Below are 22999 nucleotides of genomic sequence, written 5' to 3'. Positions count from 1 at the left end.
ACACCCCTCCAGGGCGGCAGCGGGGGGCCAGTGCTGTGCCCGCTGCTGTGCCCGCTGCTGGGGGAGGCAGAGACGCCCTCACGGCTGGGCCCGCCTGCCTTTCCATTTCTAGTGGGATACAGTATTTTTTTAATAAGGAGCCATACTTTTTTTTTTAAAAGTTTGAGATATGAATGTGATTTCTAATTGTATCAGACATTAATGTTTTAAAGCTATAACAAAGTTTTAAATTTCTACTTTTTGTTTTTCATTTATTTTAACTGTTCTTTTATCTATTAAATTGTTATATGTGGATTGGGGAAGTTTTGTTTCTCCTCTTAGCATTTGTTTCTATAACCAGAAATAAAATTATATATTAAAGTGACACCAGGGCTCCATACAGTCCTTGTGGGTGCGTGGCTACTGAGGGACAGAGATGGATGGGCAGGTGACCCCCTCTGCGCCCCCACCCCGAGGGGCCATTACTGGAGAGACCTGCTTTCTCTCCTGGGTCCTCGGTGGCTCGCTCCTGGGACGCAGCAGGCTGACAGCACCATCAGTGGAGGTGTCCGTGAGTTCCCTGCATATCAGTCTGCAGCTTCAGGGACATGGACAAACCAGAGGAGCCTCCCACTCCCAGACGCCCACAGCCAGCTGCAGACATCCACCGGTGGACACAGCTGCCTAGACGGGGCCTTGCACCCACCAGAAGCAGACCTGAGCAGATTTGGGTGGGTCGTCCTGCTAGCATTTAGCTGCACGAGCCTCTCTGTCCCTCTGTGCCTTGCTCAGTTGTCACTCAGGCCTTGCTCATTCCTACCGCCGAGGTGGCCAAGCATGGACTCTGCGGTCAAACGTGGGTGTGGGTCCGGCTAGGGGACTTGAACCTGCAGGAAGTCTCATTTCCTCACGTGCAGAGTGGGCACGCGACCTCACGGGATGTTCTGCGGGCTCAGGGCCATGGCACACGCCCACTGCGGGAGCGCCGGCCTCCTTTCCCGAGCCTGCTATTTCCACTGAGTCAGCGTGAACAGACGCTTGGGGTCTCTCCTGCAGACGACCTCTGACTTGGGATTTAATAAAAGTGAGCGTTTGTCACAAATACGTCTCCTCAAGGTTCTCAGCAGCACTTGAAACCTGGCCTCTAAGAAACCATGTTCTTTAGATTGCTTCCCACCCACCTTTCTGGCCATTTCTCAGCGAGCAGTGGACAGAGTGGCTACAAACAGTGACCTGGATGGAGCACAGCTGCTGCATTAGATCCCTCCTCCACGTGCAGGGTGTGACCTTGGCCCCCTTAGCCAGTTTATCAGCTTCAGACAATTCCTTCTTCAACTGCTGGTAAATAAACTCTCCTGGGGCTATCTCTCGGATTAGATGAGCTCACAGTGCTTAGCGTGCCGCAGACTTCCCATAAAGACGGCCTGTAACCGGGCTGCCACTGGGCTCCCTTTGCTAGGTCCCTTCCTCTTCCTGGGGCGTCTCAGCTCCATCCCCCTGCTCACAGCTCACCACCACTGGCTCTCACCTCCTCATCCTCAGCACCTGTTACCCCTAACCATCTCCACCTGGGCTCCACAAAGAACTCTCAAGACCAGAGTCCAGAACTCCCGCAGCTGAGAGCTTGACCTACCCTCTCCCGAGGACATCCCCTGGTCCACGGCCCTATCATCTATGTCATCTTCCTAGCACTGATCACTGGGCTGATGGGTATGTTTGTATAGTTGATGTTTGTTTGTTGGCTGTAAATTCCATTAGGGCAGGGACTTCGCCTCTCAGGTTCAATATCCCCCAGGACCAAAACCTCTGCCCAGCACAACCTGGGACACAAATTGCTTGTTCATTGAGTGAATGACCCCATAAACATTCTCTCTGGTCCCCATGCTAAGTGAATGGCACCTCAAGCCAGAAACCTATGGTGGCCTCTGATCCTCCTCGCCACCCCCACGGTGCCTCTCTCCCTCTTCCTCCTCCCACCTCCAAACCTATCCATCTGCTGCCAGAACCAGGATTTTCCTGTCGTGCATTTAACAGGAAGCCGTCAGTGCCTTCACCTGGGCCCAGCCTTTTTCACCCCTTGGTCTTCCTCCTGCAGGACCCGGCCATGCTGAGAGTGTCACAGCCCCCATCACCCTGGATTGTCACTGCCATCCTGTCCCCATGCCGGCTGCAGGGTGGAAACACTGTGTGTGGCCAACATAACTTTTAGTGACCAAATATTGCCTGTCCCTCTGTCAAGCAGAGGTTCCGACGTGCAGCCTATGATCGTAATCCCAGGTGCAAACCGCGTTACCTAGAAGCGTTCAGGGAAAACACCTGTGAGAGCCGCAGCTGCCGGACGTGGGCTGCGGCCCACATGCCTCGGGGTCTGTGTCCCGTTTTCATGTCGACCTAGAGCCGGGCACCGCGCCCGGGCGCCGAGCGTCCCCCCGGGGGGCTGCCCTGAGTCGCGATGCCGGGGAGCCGGAGCACGGAGGTGCCGGGGCGCTTAGGTCCCCGGAGTCCCGGGTCCAGACGGCGCCTCGCAACCAACCAGGACCCGCGGCCCGAGCGCAGAGGCCCCGCCCCGCCCCTCCCGAGGAGCTCCACCGGATCCCATTGGCCGGTGGCTTGTCGGTCGTGCTCACGTGACGCGGCACGTGACGCCACCCGGAAGTCGGCGGGGCCACGGGCGGAGCGTGCGGAGTCCCGAGCGGCTGGGGCGGCCCGACGGCGGCGGGATGTTCACGGCGGGGGCGGAGAGCCTGCTGCACCAGGCCAGGTCTCAGCGCGGGGCCCCGGGCGACGTGGCACCCAGGCGGCGTCCGGGAGCACCGGCGGGGACGGCGTGGGGGTCGCGTCCCCGCCGATGGAAGCGGGGCGGTCGGCGCTGTCCGCGGTAACTCGGCCGCTCCCGGGCCCGGGGCACCCAGAAGCCGGGGAGCCCGCGGGGATGGGGCCGTGGCGAGCTGCGCGCGCCGAGCCCGGGGGTCTGCTGCCCCCCGAGGCCTGTGGGGCGCCGTGGGCCTCGCCGTCGGGCAGCTGGCTCTCCTGCGGGGTGCAGTGGGGGCCGGGGGTCGCCCGCCGGCCGGTGAGCGCCTTCCCACCTGCTCACCAGTGCGGGGGGGGGGAAGCGGGATGCGGGCTGGGACTCAAACCCCGCGGGCCCGCGGACGCTCCGAGACTCGGTACTACTTGTCTAAACAAATAAAATGCAGCCAGAACCCCAAAGCCCATGGCAAACTGATAAAAGAGGGAGAGAGAGAGAAAAGAAAAAAATTGGGTTCTGAGCTGGGCCCCGTTGGTGGGCGAGGTGCGGATAGTTCAGGCTGCGGTGACTGTCGTGGTGAGACCTTGAGTGCGGTTACAGTAACCCTCGGAAATCTGCGGGCAAAGCGACCCCGATCGGCAGCACCATCGCCCAGGAAGCCCAGCAGCAGAACCGGCACTCCCTTCGGGGTGGGACAGGTGTTCCGAAATTCAAGTTCCAACGTTTTCGTTCAAGTGGCGGTATTCTGATCCGAGTTCACCTGAGTTTAGGGGCTGTGTTAAATGAAAATAGTACTAGCATTTCACTGCACACGCGGCACACTCACCCCAAAGGTCCTGCAGACAGACTCGTAAGAACGGAGACCCACTCGAAACTCCATCGGGGTGTCCTCTCCTGACACACCTTCTGCTTCAGGTCATGAGCTTGTGGAGTGAAAGGCCGAAGGAATAGCCCTCGCTGAGTTCTTCTCTGTCTCCGTGATGGGTGGGTGGGTGGCTGGATTGAGGGTCCGGTATGCTTACATAAGCATAAGTGAAGTATGGAGGAGTTACCGGTACCCAGTTTTTCTCCGCTAGGATTCGGGGGAGGGGGGGACCTTAACAACTTATCAGTTAGGTCTTAACTAGCTTTCACTGCAGATTTCCCTTCCATTAAGCCTGTGGGTTTTGGCAGCACTTTACAAATGCTAAGGTTTGGGAGTTTGGATTTGGAGTGGATCTTAAGTTTCCACGTTTTTCAGCGATGGAAGGCCAGGGTGGAGAAGGTTATCAGAAACATCTCTTGTCTTGCCTGTGCAAGGGTCAGCAGCAAGGGAAAAGGACTCGTTGTCTCCTTAAAGAGGCAAGGCAGCCTGACCTGTGGTGGCACAGTGGATAAAGTGTCAACCTGGAAATGCTGAGGTCGCCGGTTCGAAACTCTGGGCTTGCCTGGTCAAGGCACACATGGGAGTTGATGCTTCCAGCTCCTCCCCCCCTTCTCTCTTTCTGTCTCTCCTTCTCCTCTCTAAAATGAATAAATAAAAAAAAAAAGAGGCAAGGTGGGGCCAGGGCCTGTAAGCCTGGTCAGCATTTGTAATAGGTGTGAGAGCAGTGGGGAGCTATGGAAGGGTTTGAGCAGATCGATCTTATAGTAAGAAGCCTCTTCCTTGGCCAGGTAGCGCAGTGGGTTAGAGCATCGTTCAAAGTTGCCACCAAGGTCGCAGGTTCAATCCCCAGTCAGGGAGCATACAAGAATCCACCAGTGAATGAGTAAAATAACAAATTGATGTTTCCTTCTCCCTCTCTCTGCCTTTTTCTCTCTAAAGTCAATAAATAAACTTTTTAAAATTAAAAAGAAAGAAAAGCCTGACCAGGTAGTGGCACAGTGGATAGGGCGTCAGACTGGGATGCAGAGGACCCAGGTTCAAGACCCCGAGGTCGCCAACTTGAGCGCGGGCTCATCTGGTTTGAGCAAAAGCTCACCAGCTTGAACCCAAGGTCGCTGGCTCCAGCAAGGGGTTACTCGGTCTGCTGAAGGCCCGTGGTCAAGGCACATATGAGAGCAATCAATGAACAACTAAGGTGTTGCAACGCGCAATGAAAAACTAATGATTGATGCTTCTCATCTCTCTCCGTTCCTGTCTGTCTGTCCCTGTCTATCCCTCTCTCTCTGACTCACTCTCTGTCTCTGTAAAATAAATAAATAAATAATTTAAAAAAAAAGAAAAGAAATAAAGAAAGAACGCTGTGATTTGGAGGCTGTATTGGAAGGGATTAGTTTGGGATGTGGAGTACCACCCTTCTGGGAAGGTCTCGACCATAATGGGGACAGTCCGGTAGCTTCTTCCTGTCTCATCTCCAGTTAGGAACAGACCTGGACCATGGTACTGGACGAAGGGGTGGGAAGGAGGTGAGGAGTGGAGGGGAATCCACTGGGGTCTGTCTGCCAGCCTCCAGATGAGAACGGGGAATACATGAAGCTGCCCTAGGTCCCCACATTCAGATGTTTATCAGACTTTGTCAGCCTCACAGGCTGGGGACACTGGACGGTCTCCCACAGTTCAAGATCCCCAAGCTCAGCTCTCGAATGGCTCAGCATGGCCTGAGTAGGCTTCACACAAGGAGGGCACAGCTGCGACAGCCCCCCAGAAATCCCTAATATACTTCTGAGCTTTCTGGACTAGAATAGGAACCTCCAAACAGATTTCCACTTTGAGATGGCTCCATATCTAACCTGTTGTCAATGCTCAATATATATATAGAGTTTATTAGCAAGTTAAGTGTCAGAGTAAGGAACTGTAACAGGTTTACCTTATAACATCTTATAGCATTTGCTCTTTAATACAGTGCAATAATGGTTGGCAAACTGCGGCTCGCGAGCCACAGGCGGCTCTTTGGCCCCTTGAGTGTGGCTCTTCCACAAAACACCCCATGCGGGCGCTACCTCGATAAGGAATGTACCTACATACATAGTTTAAGTTTAAAAAATTTGGCTCTCAAAAGAAATTTCAGCCATCGTACTGTTGATATTTGGCTCTGTTGATTAATGAGTTCGCCGACTACTGATATAGTGGATTTAATTCTTATTCCTAAACGTTGAAAAGTAACTTTTCTCAAGTGAAATTCACTCTCCCTGACTCTTGACTCCTGTACTCAGTCGGTCTTAGTTCTGCTCCTAGAAAAACAGAATCTAAATGTGTGGAGTCTCTGTTAATAAGGTTTGTTGTCATCGTGAGTTGGGGTGACGGTGTCCCTGACGGCCCAGTCCAGCAGGGGACAGGAGTGACCCATGGACTGCTAACTCCCAGGGAGAGAGGAACTAGGTCAGGGAACCAGTTAGCTGATCTGTCACCAGGTGGCAGCCTCGCCCTCCCATGACAGCGTGGCCTCCGCTGGTAGGGGACTTTCCCCGCATCCGCGAGTCATTCTGTCGTAGCACAGAGCAACACTTTGGGGTCCCTCGACAGGGTCTCTCGATGCCAGGTGGCTGACGACGTCGTCTTGGTTTAGGGGCATCCAGGACGAGGAGCTGACGAAGTTCTGTTCCCGGGTCAGCAAGCTGCTGCAGAGGGAGGCCGCGGGGCCCGAGGCCACCGACGCCCTGCGGAGGCTCTTCCTCATCGTGGCGGCCACCAAATACAGCAGGAAGTGAGTGTGGGTCGTCCCTGGGTGTGGGGGGCCGGGGGCGCAGGCCTTTGACGTTTGAGCTTCTGCCCACTTAACCCAGTGCCGAAGGTCCTCCCGTAAACGTTCTCTCTGCCTGCGCAAGGGCCCTGGGCCCGTCTCTGGGGTCAGAGGGGAGCCCCAGGAGCGGGGTGCCCTTGCGCTGGTGTGACATCCCCGCCCCACCCCCGCGGCGGTCTGGCCGTCTCAGGCTGGAGAGGAGCTGCCTGGCCCTGCTGCAGACCACCCTCTGCCTGCCCGCGTGCCCGGAGCCGCTCCAGCTCCTCTGCGCGGCCATCCTGAGGGAGATGTCGCCCTGCGACCGCCTGAGCCTGACCTGTGACCACGTCCAGAACACGCGGCAGCTGAGCCTGGTGGCCTCTGTGCTCCTGGCCCAGGTAACATGACTGTCCTCTCCCAGGTTGAGCGCCCCACCCTTAGTGGCCCTGGGGCCCAGGAGAAGCAGCGGGCTGGTGTGCGGTCCCCATGGGGGTGGGCTCAGCTTGGGGTCCCCTCCACTCGCCAGTCTGTACGGATGCCACGGGGGAGCCAGCGCTCAGTGCCTCTGGAAGGAGCAGAGACACCTGTCCCTCCCGCTCCCCGTCCTCCATTCCCTGGGTTCCTGGGGAAGTGGCCAGGATGCTGCAAAGGCTGATTCCGGCCACAGGGCCTGGGCTGCCCTGGTGACATCCCTACAGGCTCGGAGGAGGTGGCGTTAGAGCACTAACGATGTTAACAGAGTGGCAGTCCCTCTGCAGGTGTTTTCAGACCGAGTGACCTGTCACTCGGGCACTTGAGCAAGGCGGCTCTCCACACCCCCGTGTCTGATCTGCAGGGTGACAGAAAGCAGGAGGTCAGAGATGTGGGCCAGCGTGTCTTCAAAGTCCTCGAGAGCCGGCAGCCGGACGGGCCCAGTCTGAGGCCTCTCCTCCCGGTCGTGTCCAAGGTGGCCAGCCTGGCCCCGGACACCCTCCATGAAGGTACCTCCCCTTCCCAAGAGGCCTGGGCCCCTGTCACGGCGTAGAGATGAGCCCACGGGGGAGGGAGGTGGGACGGGCTGGTCGTGTCTGAGTGGGTGTCGGGAGTCCTGAGAGCATGGGACTCCGTCAGGAGCTGCTTGTGGTTTTCCGGGAGGAGCCGGCAGGTCCCCTGGTTTCCCACAGTGTTGTGTCCCCCCCAGACCAGACCAAGCTGCTCAACAGGAGGCTGGCGGACTGGCTCCGCTATGCCAGCGTCCAGCAGGGGCCGGCCCACTCTTCCGGAGGCTTCTTCTCCACGCCCAGGGCCCGGCAGGTCAGTCTGGACGGGGTCCCGGAACCGTCCTGTCCCTGGGCCACCTCAGCCAGCCTTGCCCGCAGGGTCCCCTTGACTCTTCCTGTCCTCCCACCGCCCTGGTCCAGTATGACCCTTTCTTCTCTCTGCTTGGTGGTGGGTTGGGGGAGAACTCTGGGTCACGGAGGTCGTGCCCCCCCAGCCCATCGTGCGCTGCATCTGTCGAGGCCCAGAACTGGCCAGCTGGTCTCTTGTCTGATGGAGGGCCGTGGCCTTGACTCGAGCGCCAGTGCTCGTGCATCTTGCAAAGGGTGGGCGCCCCTGGTTCCAGAGGGTGCGGTGGATGAGCCCCCACCCCTCAGCAGCGCCCCTTGTCCTCCCCTGTCCCCCGCAGCCGGGTCCTATCACCGAGGTCGATGGGGCTGTGGCCACAGATTTCTTCACAGTGCTGTCCACGGCCCAGCGCTTCACGGAGGACCAGTGGCTGAACGTGCAGGCCTTCTCCATGCTAAGGGCCTGGCTGCTGCACGGCGGCCCTGAGGGCCCCGGCGCCCCGGACGCAGGTGGGAACCAGCGTGCCCCTGGGGGATGTCGGCCACCTGGGCTGAGCCTCGCTGGCACCAGCAGGCCCTTCCCAGACACAGCAGAGGGGTCAGGGTGATTGTTGAGGGCCAGTTACTCGGACACCACCACTGAGCTCTTTGCAAACCAACGTGTAGTTCCATCTGGACTTAGGGGTCGGGGGTGGAGTGGGACCTCCACCCTCCCTGAGGGTGTCCAGTGAGGGGAAGGAGGCTGGGTGGGCGACACTGGGCACTGCGCCCTGTGCCTGGGGTGGCCGCCATGGCGCCTCTCCTGGCGTCCCCTGGGCCCTTGTCCCACTGAGTACCTTCGTCCTCTCCTCCAGATGACAAGTCCGAACTGGAGGGCTCCACCCTGTCTGTGCTGTCCACCGCCTCGTCCACCAGCCGTCTGCTACTGCCCCAGGAGCGGCTGCGGGAAAAAGCCTTCGAGTACTGCCAGCGCCTCATCGAGCAGAGTAACCGGCGTGAGTCCCTGGCCCTGAGCCCCCGCCCGGGTCCTGTGGGGGGGCTCTCCACAGGGGGGGGGGGCCCAGCGGCTCCTGTTTCCAGGCATTCACCCCGGGGGGCTCAGCACGGGGCACAGCCCATTCCAGGCTCTTCAGAGCTGTCTCCCCAGCATGTCACACCTCCCCTGGGGACAGTCTTCTGCCAGGCCCTGTCCTGCACCTCTGCCCCCCCTGGGTGGCCCGCTGCCCGCCCCGGAGCTGCCAGAACGCAGCATGGCCGTCCCCATGCCGGCGGAGACAGTCGCCTTCCTTCCCTCCCGCAGGGGCCCTGAGGAAGGGGGACTCGGACCTGCAGAAAGCTGTAAGTGCCCGCGGGCCGGGGGCCGGGGTCCGGGCACAGCCGGGCGCCTTCCCCATCTGAGAGGGGCCTGCGTCCCCGTCCCCGTCCCCGTCCCCGCAGTGCCTGGTGGAGGCCGTGCTGGTGCTGGACCTGCTCTGCAGGCAGGACCCCTCCTTCCTGTACCGCACCCTGTCCTGCCTGAAGGCCCTGCACACGCGGCTGTGCGGGGACCCCGCCTGCGTGCGGGCGCTGCTGCCGGTGGCCCAGTTCTTCCTGACCCACGGTGAGCCCGGCCTCCTGCCCGCAGGGCCTCCCGGGCGCTGCGCTCTGCCTGGCGCTCCCTCCCTTGGTGGCGGAGGGCGTGGCTTTGATGGACAGTCAGCCCCAGACCGCGGTTTTGGAACAGATTTACACAGCGACCTAAAACATGATCAGCTTGATCTCGTTTGTAGAACTCGCTTAGGCATCAGGTTCATCAGCTTGTGAGGAATGTCCCCCCTCGTGTCACTTGGGGACGGGAAGCTGCACGCAGCTCCGCTTGCGTCGCTCGTGCAGCATACACGTGTCCTGGAGACACGCGTGGCCATGGAGACTGTCCGAGACCCTGAGGGGCCTGACCTCAGCAGAGGCGTCCTCACGCACCGGGGCCGGCGCCCCCGCCAGCTGCCGCCCTGATGCGCCCGTGCCTTTCAGGGGAGGCGGCCGCCCTGGACTCAGAGGCCGTCTGCCAGCACGTGTTCACCAGGCTGCCTTCCGAGTTCTTCCACCACCCGGTGCTGGCCTTCGAGTTCGTCCAGTTCTGCAGGGACAACCTCCCCCTGTTCGGCAGGAACCTCGGCATTCTCAAGCTGAGCTTCCCCAACCTTTTCAAGGCACGCTCGCTGGGCCCCGGGCCAGGCGGGGGGCTGGGCGGCAGCACGCCGCGTCCCTGGACCCTGCTCTCCACGGCGGGGCCTCTGGGCCAGTCCTTGCCTGTCTGTGACCACAGGGCCCGGTCACTCCCAGGCCTCAGGGCAGAGGGGTGAGGTGTGAGGCAGCCCGAGAGTCCAGACATCACAGGTAGATGCTTCCCTGTCAGTCTGGGCCTGTGCGCGCCTTGGGAAGGCCTGGCTTGATCTAGTTCTCAGAAAACCTGTCCAGAGTTTAGCATCCATCCTGGTTTGAGATGTGTCTTTTGTGACTGGCAGTCACTGTGTGACGTTTTTCAAAATCATTGGAAGACTCAGCAGTTTAATCAGAGAAACAAAAGCAGCAATGTGTGGGAAGTGGTTTAATTGTTGGTACAAAAGTGCAGGAGCAGAAAGAATAATGAAAGTCAAGTCAAAGGGGCATTTGCAGACCCCTGGGTCCCAGGCAGACCCCGCGGGACAGCAGTGATGAGGGCGTGGCCGGGGGCTGTCTCTGTGGCCAGCTGACGACCCCACTCCCGAGCTCAGAGCCCACAGACAGCCTCCCGGTGTCCCTCAGCTCCTGGCCTGGAACAGCCCGCCCCTGACCTCCGAGTTTGTGGCGCTGCTCCCGTCACTGGTTGACGCCAGCACGGCCCTGGAGATGCTGCATGCGCTGCTGGACCTGCCGTGTCTGACTGCGGCCTTGGACCTGCAGCTCCGGTGAGCCCGCCCCGCCCTGCCCTGCCCTGCCCTGCCCTGCCCCGCCCCGCCCTGCCGGCCTGTCTCCCCCACTCCCCTCCCCAGGGCTCTTCCCTAGTCGGGGCGCTGTGTTGTCACGGTGACGTCTGCTCAGGTCTCTCCCTGACTGTGAGGGCACAGCGGGGTCCAGCTGGTTGGCCTGTGCCTAGAGCCACGTCTGAGGCTAGCCTCGGGCGTCTGTCCACTCAGATCTTCTCCAGCCACATCCGAGAGGCCACTCTGGGATGCCTCCCTCAGGATCCCCAGCTGCCTGGAGGCCTTCCGGGACCCACAGTGCCGGGGTCTCTTCCAGCACCTGCTGCGTGCCCAGGCCAGCGGGACTGTGGAGAGGTAGGGGTCCCTCGGGCTGGGGAGCCCGGGACAGGGCCGTGTGCACAGGGCGCTGGTGTCCACTCCCAAGCCATTGCCTCGAACCTGGAGAAACAGCTGCCGTCCCCCCAGCACGGGAGGTGCCAAGCGGGGCCCAGAGCCCAGCGCCTTCGGTGAGCCGGCCAGTCCTCGTAACCCTGGGAGGTGGGTGCTCGGGTGACGCCGTCTACAGGAGAAACAGGGCCCCTGGGAGGAGAGACCCAGGCTGGAACAAGGCCTCCACACCTCAGATGCCTCAGCTCGGCTCCACGGCAGCCCCCCTGGTCCCGGGAGCAGGGCCGTCCTGAGGAGCGGGAGGCCGATGGCAGGCAGGGCTTGGGCACACATGGGGACGGGGTGGCCCCCTCGGATGAGGGCGTGCTGGTGGTTCAGAGCTTGGTGTGGGCCGTGGCTCTCGAACTCACCTGTGTCCCTGCGGGCACCAGCCTGTGGGGTCGCACGTGCTCGAGTGTGCAGGGGTGGGGGCGTGGCCGGTGCTCAGTGGGCTGTGTCCCCAGGTTGGCGCCCCTCCACCAGCTGCTGCAGCCCATGGCGGGCTGCGCCCGGGTGCTCCAGTGCGCCGAGGCCGTGCCCATCCTGCTCCAGGTGTTCTTCTCGGCGGTGACCCAGGTGAGCCTACCGCCAGCCAGGCCCCTGCTCCCAGGCCCCACACACCCACAGTGAAGGGCCAGCCCACCGCAGGGACCACGGCCCTGTCCCTGACCGCCGCAGAGCTTCAGCTGCGGGTCAGTGGGCGCCTCAGAGGCAGCTCAGCCGCACCCAGAGCCCTGTCCCTCTCGCCCAGCCATCCCCTCCCCAGGGCAGGGGCTCGCGAGTGGCCCCCAGGCTGCAGGGACAGTTGAGACCAGAGCAGAGTGCAGAAGGCGGAGCTGGCAGGGGGCACTGAGTCTGTCTTGCTTTCGACCCCAGCTCGCCGACAGTGCCCTGGCCAAACAGCTGGCACAGCTGCTCCTGCAGAGAAGTGACTCACTCTTCCAGGCCCCAGGCTACAAAGCCAGCGTGCACAGGTGAGTCCCTGGGCAGCCGCTGCAGGGCTGCACCCTCCTGGTGCCCCTGACCCTCACACTGGGGCTGTCACAGCCCACCCCCAGTGTCTTCCCCGGGCAACCTAGGCTCTGCACAGATCTCTGCGTCCCACATCCAGGACGTTCCTGCTCCCTCGCCTCCCAGCACAGGGCCTTCCAGACCGTCTGTCCCCTTTCGGAGGCCTGACACTCTCAAGCTCTTCCCGTTCCCCCCGCTGAGAACAGCGGTCTGAGCTGGCCCGGCCACCCCCCAGTGGGGTGAGTGGCGCCTTTAGGGGCCAGCCTGACCTTTCCTGCACGCGGTGCTCAGAAGGCTTTCCCGGCAGCCTCCTGGCTCCGCCCCGTGGGCTGTGGGGTGGGGTCTGCAGGCGGGGTCTGCCGCCCGCCAGCCGGTGTCCGCTCCCGCAGAGTGCTGAGCTCGCAGTTCCTGGCCCTGTGCGCGCGGCACCGCCCCCTCGTGGTCGAGCTGGGGAAGGAGCTCCTGGAGTTCGTGGGCGGCGCAAGCGGCCTGCGCAGCGGCGGGGGCATGCTCACTGCAGTGGTAAGGCCGGGCGGACCCCCATCCTCACCCCCCACCCGCAGCGGGCCTGGGCGGGGCTGAGGCACTGTCCCTGCAGGTGTGGGCCATTGGCGAGTACCTGTCCGTGTCTTGGGACCGGCGCTGCACTGTGGACCAGATCAACAAGTTCTTTGAAGCCCTGGAAGCCCTGCTGTTCGAGGTCACCCAATCCCGCCCCTCGGCCACCCTTCCCAAGTGTCCACCACAGCTCATCACCACACTCATGACCACACTGACCAAGCTGGCCTCCCGGAGCCAAGACCTGATCCCCAGGTACAGACCCCGGGGAGAGGGAACCTGCAGCTCCCCGTGGGGGAAGGAAAGTGTCCTTGGAGGCGTCCCCGTCCCAGAGACCCGACCGTTCTGGGCACGAGTAGGTGACATGGACCGTGGGCACTGCCACCTCACTTCGAGCTAAAGCCACAGGGGCTGGGTGCGTCAGGTGGCGGCCCCTCCCTGAGACCCCTTGCCCCAGGAAGGCTGCTTCTGCAGCTGACCAGCCGGCACCCCCTTGTCCCCAGGGTCTCTCTGTTCCTGTCGAAGATGCGGACCCTGGCCCAGCGCCCGGCCCTGGGCTGCCAGCCCTGGGGGGAGGACGCGGGAGCCATAGGGACACGGGCCACTGAGCTGCTGAACCTGCTGAAGATGCCCAGCGTGGCCCAGTTTGTGCTCACGCCCAGCATGGAAGTGTCCGAACCCCGCTATCACCGGGACAGCAACACGGCGCTGCCGCTGGCCCTGCGCACCGTCAGCCGGCTGGTGGAGAAGGAGGCGGGCCTCCTGCCCGGGTGAGGGACGGTGACCAGGCTGATGCCAGCTGCCGCTGCAGGTTAAGGGCCTCGTGGTAGGGCCAAGCCAGGCTTCAATGGTCAGAGGAGACCAGGAAGGGCCCAAGTCCCTGGAGGAAGCCCAGTGGTCTTGGCCCTCGGGGCAGGTCACGGCTGTCCAGGTGTCCCCGTGTGGCTGTTTGTGTCTCTGAACCCCCTCCACCGTGACCCTGGCCCGTTGGGTGGGTGAGAGCTGCCAGAGGTGTGACTCAAATAAACCTGCTCTGACAGTTTGTGTGGACACGGCGAGGTCGTTCCCTCTCGTCCTGGGGGAGACAGCCCCGCGGCTGCTTCCAAGTGCAGGCGCTGCCCCGTGCTGCTGGGAGCTGCGGCGGGGCGGGACACCGGGGCGCCTCCCGCGCAGCGCCCACCTGTGTAGGGCAAGCAGGATTCAGGCGCTGTCGCGGGTGATCCGGAATAGCAGATCGCTGGTCCACGCAGTTGGCAAGGAAACAGGCGACTCCCACAGCGTGAGCTACCACAGGTGATGCGCTTGGTCAGGGCTTTTCATTGCACCTTCTTCTCTTTAAAAAAACTGTTTACATTTATTTGAGAGAGGGAAACATCAATGCATTATTCCACTTCGGTGTTCCCTCCAGCTGCGTGCTCGTGGGTTGCTTCTTGTGCATGCCCTGACTGGGGATTGAGCCCATGACCTCTGCGTGCCGGGACGGCACCGTCCACTGAACCACCCAACCAGGGCTCACTGCACCTTCTTAGGCTCCCGAACAACTTCAAGAGGCGCAGGCTGGGCTCTGGGGCCTCTGCTGAGGGGGCTGCAGCCTCCTGCTGTTAGGAGGGAGGGCACGCCCACCATCGGGGCTCCCACAGGTGGGGCTCCCAGTGACCCGACGGCGCAGTGATTCCGGGCTCCCTCTGATATCGCCCCGAGCGAGCGGGGAGACGCCGCAGCGCGCTGGAAGTGGTGAGGCCAGAACGGCCCCCAGCCTCTGCGCTTCCCGGCCCGGCCAGCAGGCGGCGCTGCCGCTCCACGGGCCTGGCTGGGTCCTGACCCGCCCACAGAGGCTCCGCCCACCCTGGCCGGAGGGTTCGCCCCTCGAGCCCTGAGAAACGGGGTGGGGCTCGCCGGGGAGGGGGCGCCCTCTGCTCCGCCTGGCCTCGGCCTCGGGGTGTTTCCCCAAACCGCGGTGGCGGCAGGCGGAGCACGCCGGTTGGACGTGGGTGGGACGAGAGGGGCACCCTGACTCCCCCAGGACGGGGCGCACCCAGCCGGCTTGGTCCTCAGGAACCCAGGGAGGCCGGGGTCGCGTGGGGGCGCCCGCGTGGGGCGCAGGCCCCCGGTGAGCCACCAGTCCCTCTGAACTGGGTCCTCTCTGAACTCAGGTTGGGGCTGTGTTTTTTCTTTTCTGTTGGGATGTCACACATTTAAAATTACTTCTTTTAAAAAGATTTTGATTTTAGAGAGGAGAGAGGCGGGGCGGGCGGGGAGCATGAACCCCGCTTCTCCCGTGTGCCGTAAACAAGTGCAGTGACCAGTGACCCAGCATCTGGAAACGGTGGGAGCCGCCATCAGCAGGAGGGGTCCTGGGACCTACCCCGACCCGCGGGCGCAGCTCCCTCCCGTGCCCTCCACGGCAGAGGCCTTGCCAGGGCTGGGCAGCTGACTGGCCAGAACCCTTCGTCCCCAGGGTCTCTGTTCCCATCGAAGGTGAGGACCCTGGTCCAGAGCCCGGCCGCAGGCTCCCTGTGCTCTGAGGCAGCCCTGGACCACCATCTGCTGAACCTGCTGACGATGCCAAGCTGGCACGGAGGTGAGGACTCGGGCAGCTGTCACCCCACTACCGACATGGCTGCCCACGGCCAGCCAGCAGTAGAGGGCCCCCGCCAGGACAGAGCAGTGGCCGGTGCAGGCAGTCTGGACCGCAGATGAAGAGCCTGGCATTAGGGCCCAGCCGTGGCTTCAGTGACCAGAGGAAACCAGGAGGGCTGAGCCCTAGAGCCGCCCAGGTACCAGGGTGGGTGAGACTCACTTCAGAACCTGGGGGCTCTAGGCCCATCCCTTGGGTCTGCACTGCACGTGTACTGGGCCACCTGCTTGCTGAGTGGTGGCCAGAGCCTTGTCCTGGGGGCAGGCTGCTTGTTCTGCGCTGAGCGGAGGCGGTCTTCACCGTCCTCCCAGGGTCTCTCCGAGCTGGTGGGCAGGGGACTGGGTGCCCCCCAGCAGGCCCTGGGGGAGCCCAGGACAGCAGCCTCCCTGACTCCCACACCACTGCTCTCCAAGAATACAAAAGATATTTTATTCAACCTTTACATCTTCATTAAAATCTCCAAACATAAAAGCTCTGTAACAAACATCACAACTTAGTGTTATCTGTCATAAATAAAATATACACTAAGATGACACTATGCGCGGGGTGAGGGTGGCCAGTGCCCCGAGGTGACGCACCCCTCAGGAACGGCCGTGGACTCTGGCCCTAGGGAGGGGGCGAGCGGAAGCGGATCTTCTTGGCTGTTTCCACGTCAGACTTGGCGACCAGAAACCGCACCTTCTTCCCCCCATGTCGAATCAGGTCCACCGCCCTGAAACCAGCGAACGGGGTGAGGACGTCCTGCCCGGCTCCCCTCGAGGTGCAAGCAGAGCCACCGGGAGGTGCCTTCCCCCAGGGGTCCCCAGTGCACGGAAGGGGCGAGGCTGCCCACCCCCAGCCCTGGGGACCGGAGTCCTGGGGCCTGTGGCTCAGGTCAGAGGAGGGGAGGGGAGGGGAGGGGAGGGGAGGGGAGGGGAGAGGTGGGAGGGGAGAGGTGGGAGGGTGGGAGGCGGAAACAGAGCGCTGGGCTGGGGCTGTGCCTCCACTTCCTGTCTCTAAAGCAGGGTAAGGCCAGGACTGCTCTCTGGATCAGTCAGTGAGTGGGACTTGTCCCCCAGGGGACCTGCCCCGGGCCACCCTGGCAGCATCGCCCGGGGTACCTCAGGTAGCTGACGCCCATCAGGCTGCCTCCGTTCACCTCCAGGATGCGGTCTCCCAGCGACAGCCGGCCATCGGCCGCTGCAGGGCTGCCCGGGAGCAGGGTCTGGATGTAGAGGCCGGGGGCGCCCAGGGCCGTGTGCTGCAGGGGACACGGAGGCCTCAGGGCTCTGTGGGCCCCAAGAGCAGGTGCCCTCTCAATGGCCACCTCAGCCCCGTCCTCAGCGGAGGCCCTGCCTAGCAGTCACCCACGTGTCTGCAAGCACAGCGCTGGACACCGTCACCCGCACAGGCCCAGGATGGACACCCTGGGTCTGAGGACAGCAGGCTGGGGGTGGCTCCTGCAAGCCCCATCCTTCCCTCACCTTCCACGGGGGTGCCCTTCCAAGACCCTGGTCCCAAGTGCCCGCGTCTCCACGGGTGATCAGTGAGGCCTGGCCCGAGTCTGGTCACCAGGACGCCGTGAGGACACAAGGTGCGGGGGCCACTCACCATCCCGTCAATCAGGCCCATGCCCAGCCCAGAGGGGCCGCGCTCCAGCTCCACCAGGAAGACGTAGCAGAAGTCCTCGTTGCTGGAGCTGTGGCTAGAGGGGGCCGGAGGGGGCTCGTCCTCGGGGGTCACAGGGTCTCCTGGGGGGACAAGGGGCAGGAGTGGAGCCTGCAGCAGCCCGCACCTGTCATCCAGCCCAGGCCCTCACGTCTCTGATGCGGAGTACATGTCACCTGAGCCGCCCCTTCCTCGACCTAGCAACTTGAGCTTCCCCGGGAGGCTGCATGTGGCCCTGCTGCCCAGTCTGCCCCTGGAGCCGTCTCCAGGCACCTGGGGTTGCAGGCTGTGCAGGCAGGAGCTGAACGCCCCCCGTGCACGGCCAACAGGACCTTGGGAGGGAGTGGCCCAGAGGGACCTGCAGACACCAGGAGGACCCGAGGCTGGAGTGCAGGTGTGAGCCGGGTGACAGGTCTCACCTTCCAGAGCTGCCCCCGGCTGGACGCCTGGCCCATTCTGCCTCCCTTCCAGAAGTGCTTTCCCACGGGGGCCACCAGGGTTGGGCCAGTCAGGGCCAGTGGGCTCCAGTGGGGTGCCGGGAGGCGTGAGCAGGCAGGAGGAGTCTGTGTGCAGGGGCCCAGCCTGGGGGCCCCCGCGGCGCCCGACGCCCAGCTGCCTTCCTGGAAGGTCCTGTGCCTGGGAAGCTCCGGCGGGGGGCGCAGGGTGCGCCTGGCCCGCTTCCCGGGCTCCCCTGCCAGGGTCCCTGGGTGCCAAGGGGCAGCTCTGGCTCTCGAGGTGCGCCTCGGGGGTGGGGAGGAGCGAGCCCTGGAGGAGAGAGAGCGCTCAGGTTCCGGGGAGCCCCCAGCTCTCCCGCTCCCTCCCCGGGCCAGGGGCAGCTTGCTCAGCAGTACCTGGAGGGCCTGGGGCGGGGGCGTCCCCGCGCTGGGACTGGGCTTGCTCTGCAGGCCCCACAGGAAGTGGCGCAAGTAGAGAAGGTGCTGGTAGATGCCGTCATCCGGGCAGTCTGCCTCCAAGTCCACCTGGAAGCCCTCACTCGGGAGAACGATGGGTGGGGGGTTCTCATAGGACTCCAGAATGTCCTCTGTGGGCGGGGCAAGGACTGCTTGACCACTGGGCTGGAGGAGGCCGCCCCCCCAAACCAGGGACCAGGTAACAAGCAGACTGACCTGCCAAGTACAGTGGGGGGGGCAGACCAGAGTGACCAGCCCACACTGCACTCTGGTCCCTCCTGGACCCGAGGGACCACCCAGGATAGGGACCACCCAGGATAGGGACCACCCAGGATAGGGACCACCCAGGATACAGACAAGGCCCTGCCTTCTGGAGCTCCAGCCTTACTGACTCCCTTCCGGAACCGAGTGCTCAGCCCGGAAGGGGACAGCCCTGCGCTGACCTGCCTGCTCCTGTGCACCCCCCACACACACACACACACAGCAGGGGGATCAGGGCGGCCATGTGTGCGCTGGTACTTGGACATGAGCACTCTCCAGCCCGCAGGAAGGCTCTGCTCCCAGCACAGGCCTCAGCAGCGGGCTGGACATGGGAGGGCAGACATGGTCCAGTGAGCCTGCAGCCCTGCCCCCTGCCCCCTGCCCAGAGCCAGTCTCTCCTGTCCCAGCCGAGACCCCAGGTGAGCAGGTGAGGGGGCACTGTCTGCAGCTCTGCTGTATACGTCTCCTCTGTGTCCTTTAATTCCACTTTTGTGTGTATCACACATAATGCTAATGGAGAGATGCTGTCTCATCAGTACCAAGTGCACATCTGTGTGGGCCCCCGTCCCTGTGCACAGTGTGAGTGCACATCTGTGTGGGCCCCCGTCCCTGTGGACAGTGTGAGTGCACATCTGTGTGGGCCCCCGTCCCTGTGCATAGTGTGAGTGCACATCTGTGTGGGCCCCCGTCCCTGTGCACAGTGTGAGTGCACATCTGTGTGGGCCCCCGTCCCTGTGCACAGTGTGAGTGCACATCTGTGTGGGCCCCCGTCCCTGTGCACAGTGTGAGTGCACATCTGTGTGGGCCCCCCCGTCCCTGTGCACAGTGTGAGTGCACATCTGTGTGGGCCCCCGTCCCTGTGGACAGTGTGAGTGCACATCTGTGTGGGCCCCCGTCCCTGTGCACAGTGTGAGTGCACATCTGTGTGGGCCCCCGTCCCTGTGCACAGTGTGAGTGCACATCTGTGTGGGCCCCCGTCCCTGTGGACACTGTGAGTGCACATCTGTGTGGGCCCCCGTCCCTGTGGACAGTGTGAGTGCACATCTGTGTGGGCCCCCGTCCCTGTGGACAGTGTGAGTGCACATCTGTGTGGGCCCCCGTCCCTGTGGACAGTGTGAGTGCACATCTGTGTGGGCCCCCGTCCCTGTGCACAGTGTGAGTGCACATCTGTGTGGGCCCCCGTCCCTGTGGACAGTGTGAGTGCACATCTGTGTGGGCCCCCGTCCCTGTGGACAGTGTGAGTGCACATCTGTGTGGACCCCCGTCCCTGTGCACAGTGTGAGTGCACATCTGTGTGGGCCCCCGTCCCTGTGCACAGTGTGAGTGCACATCTGTGTGGGCCCCCGTCCCTGTGGACACTGTGAGTGCACATCTGTGTGGGCCCCCGTCCCTGTGGACACTGTGAGTGCACATCTGTGTGGGCCCCCGTCCCTGTGGACACTGTGAGTGCACATCTGTGTGGGCCCCCCCGTCCCTGTGCACAGTGTGAGTGCACATCTGTGTGGGCCCCCGTCCCTGTGGACAGTGTGAGTGCACATCTGTGTGGGCCCCCGTCCCTGTGCACAGTGTGAGTGAACATCTGTGTGGGCCCCCGTCCCTGTGCACAGTGTGAGTGCACATCTGTGTGGGCCCCCGTCCCTGTGGACAGTGTGAGTGCACATCTGTGTGGGCCCCCGTCCCTGTGCACAGTGTGAGTGCACATCTGTGTGGGCCCCCGTCCCTGTGCACAGTGTGAGGGAACATCTGTGTGGGCCCCCGTCCCTGTGCACAGTGTGAGTGAACATCTGTGTGGGCCCCCGTCCCTGTGCACAGTGTGAGTGAACATCTGTGTGGGCCCCCGTCCCTGTGCACAGTGTGAGTGAACATCTGTGTGGGCCCCCGTCCCTGTGGACAGTGTGAGTGCACATCTGTGTGGGCCCCCGTCCCTGTGCACAGTGTGAGTGCACATCTGTGTGGGCCCCCGTCCCTGTGCACAGTGTGAGTGCACATCTGTGTGGGCCCCCGTCCCTGTGCACAGTGCGAGTGCACATCTGTGTGGGCCCCCGTCCCTGTGGACAGTGTGAGTGCACATCTGTGTGGGCCCCCGTCCCTGTGCACAGTGTGAGGGAACATCTGTGTGGGCCCCCGTCCCTGTGCACAGTGTGAGGGAACAAACTTGGCCTGTGCGCAGGAGCGTTTCCCACGGGCAGCAGTGGGCCCAGCGGGTTGACTGCTCTCTTCCTGGTGGGCTGTGCGCTGGCTGAGGCCCCATCCTCGGGCTCCGTGACCTGAGCCCAGAGCTTAGAACCTGGCCGTGGGTTCTAGCTCCTTCACCCCCCAGTTGTGGCTGTCCCGGGGAGGAGGAAGATGGCTCAGGGCAGAGGTAGGAGGTGTTCTGCAGGCTCCCCGGGAGGCCCCCCTGACCCAGCATGCTCGCTCGTGCCCGAGGAGGGGGCTTACCTGCCGTGAGGACGTCGGGGCCGTCCGGGGCCCCCGGCTCCCAGGCACTCATGGGGCCCATGGCCGAGGCCAGCTGGTACTGGGTCAGGAGCCGGTGCAGCTGTGCGGGGCTCAAGGCAGGGAACGCGGCCCGCAGATTAGCCCAGCTCATCTGGGTGACAAGAGGCGCTCGTGTCAAAGGCGGAGGGCCAGGACAGCGGCCGCCACTGGTCACTGTCCATGTGAGACAGTGAGGTCAAGGAGGCGGTCAGAGGGAGGTGCAGCGGGATCTCCCCCCAGCGGGCAGCTCGCCCTGGCTGCCTCGGCGTCCACGTGAGAGCTGGGTGGGCAGCTGTCCCCTGGTGAGGCCAGTGCCTGGTCCTCTGAAGGCGCCCTCACATCACAAGACAACTGGGACTCGGGAAGATGGAACGGTCCCCGCCTCTCCCCACATCACAAAGGCAAGCAGGTGGAACAGGCAGGAAGGCCCAGCACTGTCCTCAGGTGACACGAGACCAGCTCTGTGGGCTCAGGGGCGGGGGGAGCTCCCTTGGACCCCAGCGCGGTCCTGAGCACGTCACTGAGCCAGCCCACGCGTCAGTCAGCCTGCACCCGGGCCCCACCATCTGGGAAAAGAAAGAGCCCTTTCCCTCTCCAAGCGGCCTCTGTTTCTGAGACCATCTCGAGCAGCTCCTGAAAAGGTGGCCTTGGGGGGTCGGCTCGGTGTTCCTCTCCTGCCACCTGCGCGTGGGGCTGCCCCCAGGTCTGACTTCGAGTCCCCGTGCTGGGACCCCGCGGCTCCTCGCGTTCCAGCCTCCCACGTGGCTCGCAAGACGCGGGAGCTATTCTGATGGCCTGGCTTCAGGTATGTCACTTCTGTTCCTCTCCGAAGCTCACAAGCTCTCTGTCCACTCTCCCGGCTCCACGTGCTCGGTCCAGGGGCAGCGCTGCCCTGGCTGCTGGGCCTTTGCGTCCGCTGGCTGCACTTCCAGTCCAGGGGTCGGCTCGGTTGGTCTTGACTGCCTGGCCCCCGTTCTGTCTGCGCCTTCTGCACTCCAGCTGTTTGCATGCTGGGCCTCACGCACTGGTCTGTTAGTTTCTTTTTTTCTCACCCTGTGTCTCTCTCGCTTGATTTCACTGCCAACATCAAGAGGCCCAGGCTGTGGTCATCCAGTGTCCACACTAAAAAGCCAATCAATAGCCTCAGGCTATGAGGGGAGGGACCAGGGCAGACCCTGGGGGATGTCCTCTTGCGAACAGCCCAGCCCACACGCCCCCCACACACAGACACACCAGCTTGAGACAGCCACCGCTTGACTGGAGGTGGCTCTTGTTGATCTTGGAGGTCCGGGAAGCCACGCCCCTCACACAGGAGAGATCCTGGGGCTTCTCCAGGGCTGGTGGTGCGGGGACATGTCCAAGGGGGCCGTTTCCCGCTTACTGTCGCTGCTTTCTGGGTGGTTCCTTCATCTTCCAGCTCTGCTGTTGAAATTTTCACCACTGCTGCTGTAACTTTAACTTCCAAGAATTCTTTTTATTCTTTTATTTATAGAATCCTGTTCTTAATTTTATAGATACTTATCTTATTTTTATGAGGATGTAAGTGGCTTTTTTAAGTTTCTTCTCCCAGAACAATCTTCCAAAAGGTGGAAACGATGGCCTAAGGCCTGTTTTTGTACAGCCCTCAAACTAAGAATTGTTTTCACATTTTTAAAGAGCTTAAAAAAAAACCCAAAAAACAACTTTGGACTTAGATGTTTGTTGCCGTGGGAGCCCCTAGGGCCGCGTGCCAGGCCCTGACCTGTCTCTGTGCTTTCTCTGTCCTTGGCTCAGGCCATTGGAGAGCATTGCTTTGCTTTTGTTAGTGGTCTCTTAGGAGAGAACACACTAAATTCATGTGTTTAATCTGTGATCTTATACTTAGATGTTCCCATTTTCTGAATGTGCTCAAGTGAATCTATGCTTCACTTGTATACTAAAAAAATAACTTAAAAAAGACACTTGAGTAGGACACACAGATCCTGACACGTGGTTGGTTTTCAGTGTCTGCTGAACAACAGTGGTTCCCAGGGACTCGGCTCCATGGCGCACTGGCTTGTGCCCTCAGCTTGGCCGCCATGAAGCAGAGGTCACAGCTGGGCGTCCCACAGTGGCATGCTGTGAGGCTGAGGTGACAGGCAGGTGCAGAGCCGTCTACACTGAGGGCTCAGCGTGCAGCAGCGGTGCAGAACCCTAACAGCTGTGCTGGGTCACAGGAGGCTTCCTGGTACCCTAACAGCCGTGCTGGGTCACAGGAGGCTTCCTGGTACCCTAACAGCCGTGCTGGGTCCCAGGAGGCTTTCTGGTACCCTAACAGCAGTGCTGGGTCACACGAGGCTTTCTGGTACCCTAACAGCCGTGCTGGGTCACACGAGGCTTTCTGGTACCCTAACAGCAGTGCTGGGTCCCAGGAGGCTTTCTGGTACCCTAACAGCCGTGCTGGGTCACACGAGG

The 22999-nt window shown here is 62.1% G+C and overlaps 2 protein-coding genes across 3 annotated transcripts in view; one reads left to right on the top strand and one right to left on the bottom strand.

The window, feature by feature from the left end:
- Nucleotides 1-2623: 2623 nt before the first annotated feature.
- Nucleotides 2624-13681, top strand: AP5Z1 (adaptor related protein complex 5 subunit zeta 1). The gene is made up of 17 exons (XM_066344429.1): nucleotides 2624-2740; nucleotides 6217-6354; nucleotides 6581-6767; nucleotides 7205-7349; nucleotides 7550-7662; nucleotides 8036-8204; nucleotides 8549-8689; nucleotides 8995-9032; nucleotides 9132-9294; nucleotides 9705-9883; nucleotides 10479-10621; nucleotides 10850-10990; nucleotides 11527-11638; nucleotides 11939-12036; nucleotides 12463-12595; nucleotides 12672-12886; nucleotides 13135-13681. The coding sequence occupies exons 1-17, from the start codon at nucleotides 2700-2702 to the stop codon at nucleotides 13403-13405; spliced, it is 2427 nt and encodes an 808-aa protein (XP_066200526.1). The 5' UTR covers nucleotides 2624-2699; the 3' UTR covers nucleotides 13406-13681.
- A 1824-nt stretch (nucleotides 13682-15505) lies between these two features.
- Nucleotides 15506-22999, bottom strand: part of RADIL (Rap associating with DIL domain) — a 54950-nt gene continuing 47456 nt past the window's right edge. Inside the window, exons 10-15 of one of the 2 annotated variants that reach the window (XM_066344427.1) lie at nucleotides 20528-20678; nucleotides 17768-17958; nucleotides 17336-17681; nucleotides 16860-16999; nucleotides 16370-16509; nucleotides 15506-15981 (exon numbers count right to left, since the gene is read on the bottom strand). In XM_066344427.1, coding sequence (XP_066200524.1) covers nucleotides 15876-15981; nucleotides 16370-16509; nucleotides 16860-16999; nucleotides 17336-17681; nucleotides 17768-17958; nucleotides 20528-20678 — 1074 coding nt within the window. In that variant the 3' untranslated portion in view covers nucleotides 15506-15875. The remainder of the gene's footprint in view (nucleotides 15982-16369; nucleotides 16510-16859; nucleotides 17000-17335; nucleotides 17682-17767; nucleotides 17959-20527; nucleotides 20679-22999) is intronic. The other variant, XM_066344428.1, reaches the window with a different exon arrangement.

Source organism: Saccopteryx leptura, chromosome 6 (assembly GCF_036850995.1).
Source record: "Saccopteryx leptura isolate mSacLep1 chromosome 6, mSacLep1_pri_phased_curated, whole genome shotgun sequence".
Classification (NCBI taxonomy): Eukaryota; Metazoa; Chordata; class Mammalia; order Chiroptera; family Emballonuridae; genus Saccopteryx; species Saccopteryx leptura.
This window is presented reverse-complemented; position numbering and strand designations above follow the sequence as displayed.